The sequence below is a fragment of the Hetaerina americana genome, unplaced genomic scaffold (genome assembly GCF_022747635.1).
Source record: "Hetaerina americana unplaced genomic scaffold, ioHetAmer1.1.p SCAF_10, whole genome shotgun sequence".
NCBI lineage: Eukaryota > Metazoa > Arthropoda > Insecta > Odonata > Calopterygidae > Hetaerina > Hetaerina americana.
Genome location: NW_027286070.1, coordinates 50365593 through 50377665, shown reverse-complemented (window position 1 = coordinate 50377665; position 12073 = coordinate 50365593). Strand labels below are relative to the sequence as shown.

Here is a 12073-nt window from a genome sequence, read left to right as displayed (position 1 = left end):
AATTTTTTCTTTCTTTCCATCTAGAAAATAAATTCATATTTCCCCTTCTCCAGAAGCAGTTCCTTGCAGTACCACCACGACGCTCCGCCAAACCTTTCCCCTTACGTTTCCCTCTACCATAAAAACCCATCGCGTTCTTTATCCTTCATCATCAGAAGTTTTCATTGCGTCCCTCTCATTACATCACGCTATTACCGAGCCCTCATAGAATGCGAAGGTAAGGTACCGTTTCACATGAGCTGGGAGCACCTGGAGTTGGAAGAAGGCAGCGTAGAATGAGACAAGATGACATTTGCACGCAAAGATAATCAATCGAAAGTTCTCATCAAGAATAGCTTTACCGTGAAGTGTTTGCATGGATCTATCTTTAAAATTTTAGCCGAGGGTGACAATAGGGGGAGATCGGTCCAGTCGCATCGCGTTAAGATAATTTCAACCAGTGATTATCATAACTATTACACTGGCATATTAATTATTACCTGATTTTTCCCATCAAAGCCTGCATTCAAGCATGAAGATGATTCCGGTTTTAAGTTACCATATATACCTGTATGCATACTGACCATTATACACGTATCTACATATTATAGTGCCTACACAAGACTTAATTTTCTTAGTTATTTTACATGACCTAAGTAATGAAATCTCTTTCAATATAATTGGACTTAGCATATAGTTTCGAAATATTACTTCATATGTTTCCTTTTCATGATACTTATTGTTTTAATGTACTGTATCAGCAATAACTATATCCTCAATCGCAGCATAATACTTTTTATGGGCAGAGGATGGCTACGCTATTTCATTCCGTAAGACCAATTTCCCTTCTCCCATATTTGAATAAAATAAATTGAAGATATCTTGGAGATGAAATATGACCTTGGTTTCAATATTCACAAGCTATTATTTACACTTTAAGACTGAACAATCATTTAAACGATGCTAATCTCTGTCATTAGAATCTTATTTATTGCTAGTGGACCAATCAAAAATAGTCTTGCCCTTAGCCCTTATTCATAGTTTTCTATTATTGAAAACATCACACCTGCGTCGTTATTATAACCTCCTAATAGAAATAGAAAAATGGCAGGTGTTGGTAGAAACATTTTTCAATTGGATTTATCTGATTTAGAAACATATACTCAACAAATTAATCTAAAAATCCTGTCATTTGAGGTAATTGAGGAACCAGATGTTAGCTCTATGTATCTGAAATTCTGAGCACATAACTTTTATTTACCTTCCCATCTGAGGTCGGTTAAATACTGATGGAGAACTGTTGACGTTTTTATATAGTAATTTGGGATTAAAGTAATGAAATTAAACATATTTATTCTTGGTAAAATCCCTTTCCAAAACTACACTATAATTTTCAAAGTATGTTTCCACGCAATCAATGTAAATGCTGAAAGTAGGTGTAACCAATTCCTTGTCCCAGTAAATAAAATCTCGCTTTGCTTAATAATATTTTACGAATGGCTGGATTGAACCAATAAGTACTAAGCAACTTCGCTAATGTGGTGGCTGATAAATGAACTCCCAAAGTGAGGAATAGTTTCGACGTGCTATAAATAACGCTATGTAATTATAAGCTATGTAATTTTGATATTCCCTTTATAAAAAAGCATTTCCATCAAACAATTCTTATATGGATTGCCAGCTTGATGTCTGTACGAGCAAAGATTTTGGTAACTCTGCAGTTCAATCAATTTACTAGATGCTTGTTGAGATACTGCAATAGGTAAAGAGCCGCATCTCCTAATTTACTACAACGAAGACTGAAACGAATTGATTCAATACAAAAATTTTAATTGTCAAGCTTATATTCCAATAGAAGACACAAGAAGCATAGATTCATAACAAGTACCCACCCATCTGCAGCATCAATTTTTATGAAGTTTTTCACTTCCTTTAGATCCGTGGGTTATATAGGCAGTGCAAAATACTCATAAGTGCACGGAAAACTATATACCTTCAGACAGGGGCACTTCACATCTTCTAAGCTCTAATTGTGCCAACAGTCTCTTACATTTTAGTAATAATTGGAGGATATCACTGCTTGTCAAAAGATACAGTAGGAAGGCAAGATATTCACGGCATATGCTTCAGCCTGACAGATGGCCTTCATCATGAATTCAATAAACTCAAGAAGGACTAATGTGTAGAGTGTCAGGCTTCCTTTCATTAACAAGAAGGCGTGTTAGATGTCAATTATTATATTTGTTACAAGGACTCTTAATGCCACTATGGGATTGGATGGTCGGACCAGACGGGCGCCTGATTGAAAAGAATGAAAAGGCACTTTTGCTCCCGAGGAACGCCACGCCTTCTTCCAAAGACATACGAGGTCAATACATTATCCGACTGGGACGGCGACTTCAAAACTCTAACCTGTATCTAAGGTAACATTCTAATTAGACAAAGCATCGACAAGTTGACGGGGCAATAAAATACTAGGCGACGAAAAAAAGGCTGATTGATAAATCTTTTGGACCGCGGACACCATCTCTCCAAGGCAATCTAACCACTAATAAGCCGATTGTATATCCCTTTTCGTTTTTTTCTGTCTATTTCCACCTCCCTTCTATTTTGTGGACGAAAAATCAAACGTATGAGAGGCACTTTAATATGCCTCCCCGTCCCAACATGCCCCCCCCCCACTCCGGAGGCGAACTTGACCACATACCAGTTGCATTTTCCTGGGGCGTCTCCCTACGCTCTCTATAATCTTTGCTTCACGGGGAAAGAGTATCAATCGATCCCGATGATTATCAGCCTCCCGAAATCTTTCACCGGGAGGATGGGGGTGGGAGGAGGGCAGTGAGGAGGGGGAAGGGGATGGGAAGATTCGAGGGACGGTGGGCCGAAAACGGAAAGTGGCATCGCGCGTTTGGCCCCGGTGGCGTCCTCAGGGCCACCAATTTAAGGGAACACCGCCTCCGCCGGGAGGCCGACTCCTCTTCCGGGCGTCAAAATGCCGGAGATTCTCCCCCGACCGTCCTGGGAGTTGCCCACCCACCTTTGACGCCTGCTTGAGGATTGGGAAACGATCAAGGCGGGACCCTGGGATGGCATCCGGCGAGTGCATCGCGGGGGACGAGTCGACCGACCGAGATGGCAGGTGTCCCTATTTGTTGTTCGGCGGGCCGCGGCTAAGAAAAAACCGCGCGACTTGCGCGGCCTGTAACCGGGGACCCTGTTATTAACAATTGAACGACGGATGGCGGACGTCTGCATTTAAGCGGGAGAATCTCAACTTGGACAGCATCGACAGCGCTTATTTGAAATGCATTTATCGAACTTTTTTTGAACCTCTTTCCAATTGCCAACCTGATTTCCGTTTTCTACTGGTGCATTCACCCGCACCCTCCTTACTGCTTTCGTCGCCTCCTACAGTTCGATTGGGCGTTTTTCTCCAACAAAAAAAATGTCGCGTAATGATCGGGGCTTCAAAAACTTTTTATGTGTGTTGAAATCCAATTTTGGCTGCAATTTCGCAATTCCGATACACCAAATAGGTTCAGATTAGAGGTTTTGTGACGCACTCGATGTTACCTTACGCTTTAAATCGCTCAAGGGTCGAAAAACATCACTTTAAGGAATTATACATATTTATTTCATTGTAATGTGCTCAAAATGCTACCATAATTTTGCCATTATTTAGGCCCCTCTGTTGTCTAAAATAAATACATGTATCTTCTTACTTGCATTAAATGAAAGTCATCCAGTTGATTTTTTATTTTTTTTTCAATGCATTTGAAATAAATTAATCAACATTTTAAAATGAAACTGACAAACTAATCTTAATAATATTATATTTTCCCCATTGCTTTCCCAGCTCTCTCTGTCTACGGTTTTCCTGATGTCGTTGTTTCTATATTACAAGGTGTCACACATTACTGGGATGCTACGGTATAAATAATGCCTAGCCCAACATTCTACCTACCAAACCATTGGGAACCATATTTGTATCGTCACGTAAAAACCATTTGAATTACCAGAGGGCGCGGGTTCAAATCCCGGCGGTGAATATTTTTCAGAGGTATCTCGATCCCTAATTGAGGTGCTTTGTGGAGGGCACTTCAGGTGGAGCACGCCGTCCGTCGGACGGGACGTTAAACTGCGGACCCCTTGGCGCCTTTCGTAAAGAGTAGGCTAATGCCGACGCCGGGTTTCTTTCCACTCTTCATCCTTTCCTGTCCATCCCCTATGGCGCAAATGACCTCAGCAGTCGGTCGCCTCCCCTAAAAACTACTACTACTACTACCATTTGAATGAGCTATCCTACCATGGCGATCTTCGGGCCTCTTCCATAATCGGCGACACATCACACGCGTTCTGATTTTCCTTACTGTAGTACTAAGCCTATCTTTAGTTTTCCTTATCGTACGCTATAATTTTATTTTTATTATTATCGATTATCATTTTACATTCTTTAGGAACTTTATCTACCCTTATCAAAGGATACTTAATGCTCTTCCGCACTTCTTGCTGCGAATTACTACAGCTTATTTCATTGACCTTCTCCAATACATGCTGAACGATGCTGGTTAGATTTAACATTCTTGTCAAACCATTTCATTTATCCAAGCTTCTAAATTGCTTCCGTCTTTCATCCCCAGAGTTGCAATTTTTATGGAGTTGAGAAATATACGAGAATCATATACTCATATTAACATTCACTCTTCGGATTGTATTAACTATATTTTTACTTACATAGTCAGCTACTTCCACTATTTTTTACATTTAATAAAAACTCTGCGCACTAACCCTAATATCGACAGATTAAATGTAGAATAGATAGATTTAATATGTCATTTTTCCCACTAACGATAAGGGATCAGAAGAACGCTGTCCAACCGCGTTAGGGGGGAAGGTGTTTTGGGTCAAGGGTAGTCTGATGTGCAATAACCTCCTGCCACACACCCTGGCGGTTGCTTGCAGGATACAATTAAATGAAATAAATATAATAAAACAAAGCATAAAATATTCAGTTAGCTATTTAATGGCATTGGTGAACCGTTGATAGTTATGAATGCTAAGGTCTGAAAATTGTTTAAAGGTACGTCCACACCGGCTGGTGCATTTCTGGTTCTGACTGAAACTGCAGATGCACCGAAAAATTGCTGTTTCACAGCTTAATTGCGGCCATCGAATATGCATCCAAGCAAAATGTCCTCGATTTTTTGGATCAAGGGTTGAACGAAAAGGCCAATTACTCGGGATGCATCTTCCAGCTGCCCTTAAAATAATCACCTGCCCGCAGTCGAGATTCGAGGATTTAAACGAGAGCAAGCGTTGGGGGAGGGAGTAATTAACCCCACGTCGAAGATTGCAGCCGAGCCAGGCATACGAAAACGGGTATCCGCCTGCGACACTCGCACTTGTCCGGAGGTACACCCCGGGGTGCAAATATTTCGGCAAGAAGCCATTAACTCGGCCTGCTCGAATTACCAGACATCAATTTCCGCTCCTCCCATCAACGCTTGACTCGTTTGCCCGTTAGATGCATCGACGTCCGACTGCTCTCGGTGTTTACTTATCGGAAGGATCTTGTGCCGACTTGTCAAGCACGCGGAATGTTCTCCGCGTGTTATTTTTATCATCATCATCAGCATCATCAATTTTTTTATTTTTCTGATAAGGCAATACTAATAAGGCCGGGTCCAAATGATCCCGATGCGATTGCTCTCTGACGAAATAATCACAAATTGCCCCGCATCCTGCCGAACGAGTTTCCATTCTCAGTTTTGGTTTGGAGGACTCCGCCGGTACAAGGGACGCTCGCATCACATCTGCCCTCCCGGTGGATCAAATTTGCAGCCCGATAGTCGTTGGAAAGGATGCGTTTGAGAAAATAGATCAATCAATACATTCGGCAGTTATTTCATTTAAATGATGGACGCTGCACCTTGCCGATTGAACTGGGTCTGATTTCCATACGGTGCAAATATCATTCAAGGAGACCATGGGCGAAAAGGGAGGAGATGCCATGAACAGGAATAGGTCAAATATAGATACTTTTCATAAATATATCGGCTTGTTTGAGATTAAACTACACTTGTAGTGCTGATCTAAAAGCATTTCGTCATATATGAAACTATGCTTGGAGGTGGGAAGAGACGAAATGCATACATAGGAGTAATTACTTTGTCTAGGTACTCTTATAAAGGAAACTGCTGTAAATGTTTTAAGTAACATTCGACACCAACATCATTGTTAAAAATAACTGCAGTTTTATCATTGTAGTGACGTGAAATTAGGTACGCCTGCTCTGAACCAAGCAATTCGCACTTTAAAATAATGTCATTATAATGCTGAAATAACAGTCAATTAATCAATAAGTAACCCGTGTAATATTACTCCCTTTGGTGTCACGATTTCAAAAGTTGACAAAAATATAGCGTTCACAATTAACTTATTTCCGTATTTTAAGGAACGAATAATTCATTTATAGACTGCCATTGATAATATTACAAGAAGGAACAGATTTTCCGCATGAAATACTTTTCTGGGCATCATGCAGTACTGCGGTTTTCATTAGAGAGTTACTTGATAAACCATGACAAATCAAAAATATTTGGTTATTAATGAGGAGTCACGACAAAAGTTCACCAACTATTTTCTGTGTAAGTGCCAAATTTTGTTGTTGTTGCCGTTAGGATCCCGACTTGGCAATATCGAGTAAACAGAGAGCAATGGAGCGTAACTACAACTGTGGCAAACTTTTCTTCTTGAAAAAATCAGTTCTTGCATATATTTTGATTGAGGATTCCTGTCAACAAAATATTTCTATCTCTTCTGAATCTATCTTTAATCGAGAGTAGCCTTTAATTTATTCAGTCTCAGATGTCCTTATCACAAGCGGAAGGCTTATTACTTATATTTTATTGTGGATGTTTTTCATCTTGAAAATATTTATTGTATTTTCATATGTATTTTGGCAAAACAATTATCATCAATTTGCAAACAATATTATAACTATAAGGTCTCAAAGGTTTTCCCATCAATGCGCTGGCCTGTGATTCTTCAGTTAGAATACCAAGCTGAGGTTCAAACCTGGACCGCAGTGTTCTTCATTACCGTCCCATTTCTTACCTCAAGCATTTTCAGGATGCATCTTGCAATATTTTTAACAAAGAATTGCAAGTGGTAGTATCCTTTGCTATTCTTGGTGGGAGAAGGGTAAACACCCCCTTCTGCTAAAGCCGAGTGTCTATAAACTTAATCCTGCGTATATAGGCTTTTAACTCCCTACGGTATGGATTTCTCGCCTTCTTATTATTGTGGAACTATCAACTCTATCATAGCGTTCTCAATTGGGTACAACCTTTGCCAATAATAAATTGGTAAAAGTGTGTGAACGAAAATTACTCGCTTACGGTCGTTTTTGGGTCGCAGTAGCCTAATGGGTGAAGTGTTTGACATCTGGCTGGGGGCACAGAGTTCCCATACCGTGGCTACTACAACTTCCTGTTAAACCCAATGGGAAAATCAATGTCACTAAGGCATAGTTCGATGAACGTTCTACCCTCAAATATCCAAAAATACGAGGCAAACTATTGCTTAAAATTAAGCATTAGTGTACACTTACTAAAGTACTGGGGCCGCATTAGCTTAGATAAATATACATGTGTAAACAAGTATTTTATACTTAGATACCGTAGTTCATGTAGCTGTTGTTCAGATGACTTCCATGATTTGAGTTATTTAATATATTTCTTAGTGACTGACTACCAAGCAACGATTTGATTTTAAAGTTGGCATGCCTATTTTGTAAATGTCTGTAACTGTCCTGAACTAATTTCCCTTATCAATTTCAGAGTTCCCCCCGAGTTACCCGCGATCACTCTTTATTCCACCAACCCGTTCCTAGATTGTCCCTCACCAAACGTTCCCTTTTCTTCCGTCACCCCGCTTTACTGAATTCCCTTCCCGAAAGCATTGACCCCCTCTCACTCCCAGCCAACACATTTATAAACCTTTCTCTGACACATCTCTCTCGAAAGAACTAGCACAATCTCTCCTTTCACTCCCACATCCCGGTTTTGTTCCTTTCTTTCAATGTTTTTTTGTTATTTCTATGAACATTTATTTCTAATAACTGCTAATTATAGTCTTGTTGATGTTTGTATGTTTGTGTCCTTGCATGTTGCTATTATACGTGTCACTATAAATTGGCAATCCTGCTGCATGTGCACAATTTTTACTAAATAAATAAAATAAAAAAATAAATGCCCCTTGCCAAACACCCTAGACATAGATTGAAAGGTACTATGCAGGCGTAGATGTCAATGAATTACTATGCTTCCAACATTTATTTAAGTCCTCTAATAGATTTGTCCTTTGAGTGACCTTGTCAATGACTATGCCAATATCTTGAGTCTCATCTGATTGCGAACGTTTGCCAGTAACCATCCCAATGCAATTCGCCCCCACAGCAGGTGGCGACACCTTCCGTCGTGAAGAGAATCCTCCGCTGTAAGCGCGAGAACCCGGGGATGTTCGCTTGGGAGATCCGGGAGGCGTTGCTGTCGCAGAGGGTCGTTCCCGACCCCTCGGCCCTGCCCTCCGTCTCCTCTGTCAACCGCATCCTCCGCCACGGGGTCTTCGGCCACATTCCCACCGTGGACGCCGGGGACAACGTTACCGGACCGCCAGGGGGTGCCCTCGGCTCGGGTGACGGGGGTGGCATGGCGCCCGAGGGTGGTCCGCGCCCCGTCGGCACTCCTGGCATGAGCTACGGGGGGTCGATGGTTGGCAGGGGCGGCCTGCAGGGGGACCACGAGAGCGGCGGAAGGTATGTGCAACATTTGAAAAATATTTTTTACACAACAGCAGCGATTTCTCAATGTATTGGTTTTCTACCGAAATCAAGATGGATTTATTTCTATTACTTCATTCACTCTATTCTCTTCTAAAAAACCCCTCCTTTTCTTCGTGAATTCCATTCACATATATAATGCCGATTTGACGCATTTCTTCCTTCGCATTCCTTTCTCCACACTCTTCCTTATAAGGACTACCGATGCCTTCAGAATGCTGTTGGCACTATGAGACTGGCAAATCATTTTTCTCTAGCATCTGGCACAGGTTTGAGTGACCAAAAATCATTTGGAGGAAAAGAAGTTCACTTATGCTGTAAAAAGGTTCCACCCCCCCCCCCTTCAGTGACCATTCTAACCTGAACATACTAATTCCTTCTTAGCCTTACTGCAATCCTATGCCGCGAAATTTTGTAATCAGCCTCGAGTTCCAGGCTCCTCTTTTCCGTAGAATTTTATCGTACATTTAATTTCTTCCTTTATTACGTACATGAATACATTGTTTCATCGGGTATTCCATCCATTTCATCTTTCCCTTTGTATATTCACAATTATATTATCCTCTTCCAATCCGAAGCGTACGTATTGAGTTCTAACTTAATCCATGCAATAAATTTTCAGAAATCGTCTCCAGAATCACGTTTCGAAAGCCCCCATTCATTCTTGATTTATCTTCATAGCGTTACTGTTTGTGATAAATAAGGGTCTGCACTCCACAAAGTGATTTTTTAAAGAGATTGTTTACTCGTTAAAGAAATATATGCTTATGGTTAGCCACAGCGATCAGTGACGCATTATTCGTTTGCGTGCGTCACAAGTGGTATTCCCTTTCTTCGACCCAGACTTGTGCCGTTTTTAATCTTATTGATATGTAAGCGTTATCTAAAATTGAATGAATGTATTTTCATTTTTTAGACACGGCCTTCATTTTCCTTCGTGAAGAAATCTTCCGAATGGCTTAGGATACTAGAACCTACCTTGGCGTAATGAAGATTCTTTAAGAAATAGAAAAATATTTGGAGATATTATTTTAAAGTCCAGGTAGTTTAAGGATGCTAATTACTTCACTTTGTTGTACAGGTTTGATGCATAAAAGTGCGTTTCAAGTCCTATTGTCTATCTCTTTTTAAACTAATGTCAAAAAATTTAGTTAGATCCTAAAAGATAGGCACATCATAATGATAGCGAAGTAAGATATTCCTATCTTAAATAAAGTATAATAATTATTTATAATAAAAATTTGTCTCATAATCTAAGAAGAATGTATGTGTATTGATGCCAAATAAGAATATGTATTTTTGGGTCAATAATATTCTTTTATCGCATGAATTCATGACAAGTGCCTTAACAGGAACTAGTTTGTAAATTTGTTTTAACCTATTGCGGTTAAGAAGAGAGTAAAACTATTCTGATGTTAATAATGGTCGTTTATACAAATACTATTGTAGGTCCGATTTTCCAATGATTTGAAAAGGAATTTTGTTGCTGGTCTGACCGGTTGTATGCCTTGAAAATATTTACGCTTGGTGAGCTGATAGCAAATACGGCTTCACCTTTTTTAAAAGAGTACATTAACTCTCCAAAATTAACACACAATCAATGCCACAACACGCATATTACTGGTTAACTTAATGATTTAACGTAAATTAATATCAGTTAGAGCCATTATTCCCTTTTTTCTGAGCTATTAGGTACTCTTAATTGCAATTTCCCGCGGTGAATCTAGTTCTTTTGGCAACGAAAAATTCCAGCGTATCAGAGTGAGAATACAGGTTTTTGCCTTCCAATATTGACCGTGCTGCTCTTTAAGGATTATATTGGATTGCCTTACTCTATTTCTTTCCTCCACATGGCTGAATGCGCGGTCGAACGTCAATAGTAAAAGCATGCAAATCCATTCCTTCCAGCGACTCCGCCGCGGCAGATTACCCGCACGGCCGCTACGACGGCGGCACCCTCCTCCCGGACGCGGCATCCCCCGAGAGCGGGACCCGGCTGCCTTACCATTCCCAAGAGCACGACCTCAAAAAGCATCCGGAAGCCGGCCACTACGGCAGCCACGCGGGAGGAGAGGTTCCCATGTCCGCACCTGGGGGCGGAAACCCCCCGGGGGCCCTTGCGTTCGCCTCGACCCACCTCTCGCACCAACAGCAGCAGCACCACCACCATGCCACCTCCGCTCACCACCACCACCCGTCCCCGCCGCCTCCACCGCCCCCTCCCGCCCCCCCGCGCCTCCTCTACCCACACCCGTTCCATTTCCCCCAATTACAGGCTGCGTCGCCCTATGCCGGGGTGCGTTTCCCGCTCAATACCCTCCTGGCTGCCTCGCCGCACCCTCCACCGACCTCTTGGGGTGTGCCGCAGCAGGGTATGCGCTCCGCCGCGGCCATGTTCCTCCTGGGCCACGGAGCGGCGGCGGCGGCCGCGGCGGCGGCTGCAGCCGGGAGACCATCGTCGTCCTCGGGAGCGTCGGGTGAAGACGAGGGAGGCCCGGAGGGGGGACTCGGGGTTGGTGGGGGCTCGGACCGTGGAGAGGGCAAGAGCAGCAGCGAGGAGGAGGAGGATGATGAAGGGGAGGGGAAGAAGGAGAGGGTAGAGGAGGAGGAGGAAGAAGAAGAAGAGGTGGAAGTGGTGGACGAGGCGGACGGTGTGAAGCCTCCGGGTGGTGACAACTCCAAGAAGAGGAACCCTTACTCGATAGAGGAGCTACTCAAGACAGACCACCGGAGGAAGCGGCGACCGGAGGTCCCTTACCCCGTCCAGGGTCTGGCCCCTGTCCAAGGATGTGGGTGCTCCTACACGGCCACCCTCTCCTCCTCCTCCGCCTTCGGTGTCCCCTCATCGTTCGCCCACTCCAGCTCGCCTGCGGCCATGAATCCATCCTCTCCCTCACCCATCACGCAATGATTCTGGTGCTCGAGATACGGTACATATCTTCAACCTAAGTACTTTACTCCAAGGAATTAGCCATTAGCAAACTGTTTGTGACCATGCCGGGAGGAAACATTCCCATGAACCCAACAACCTCGTCTATCAGAGTGCATGTGTGTCGGTTGGAGTGGTTTGGGATTGCGGGAGGAATACCTAGACTCGGCGGAGAATGTGTGTCGAAGGGGATGCGACTTAGATCGCAATATTACGAAGGGTACTGTGAATATACTGGTCATAACGAACTGTTATTTCCCTACGTAGGAAATCAGCCTTCATGCACTTCGCATGGAGGGCATGCATGTTATCCCCCAAAG

At 42.6% G+C, this 12073-nt stretch overlaps 1 protein-coding gene across 1 annotated transcript; it reads left to right on the top strand.

The window, feature by feature from the left end:
* Positions 1-8501: 8501 nt before the first annotated feature.
* Positions 8502-11735, top strand: LOC139700327 (forkhead box protein B2-like). Its single transcript, XM_071598966.1, has 3 exons — positions 8502-8800; positions 10733-11364; positions 11530-11735. The coding sequence occupies exons 1-3, from the start codon at positions 8502-8504 to the stop codon at positions 11733-11735; spliced, it is 1137 nt and encodes a 378-aa protein (XP_071455067.1).
* Positions 11736-12073: the final 338 nt, after the last annotated feature.

What these genes read in the sequence shown, in the direction of transcription:
- LOC139700327 (XM_071598966.1), top strand. Translation starts at nt 8,502, where the DNA reads ATGTTCGCTTGGGAGATCCGGGAGGCGTTGCTGTCGCAGAGGGTCGTT. An exon ending in GACCACGAGAGCGGCGGAAG is followed by an intron (nt 8,801 to 10,732) that starts GTATGTGCAACA and finishes CATTCCTTCCAG; the next exon opens with CGACTCCGCCGCGGCAGATT. An exon ending in GGGCTCGGACCGTGGAGAGG is followed by an intron (nt 11,365 to 11,529) that starts GCAAGAGCAGCA and finishes CTTACTCGATAG; the next exon opens with AGGAGCTACTCAAGACAGAC.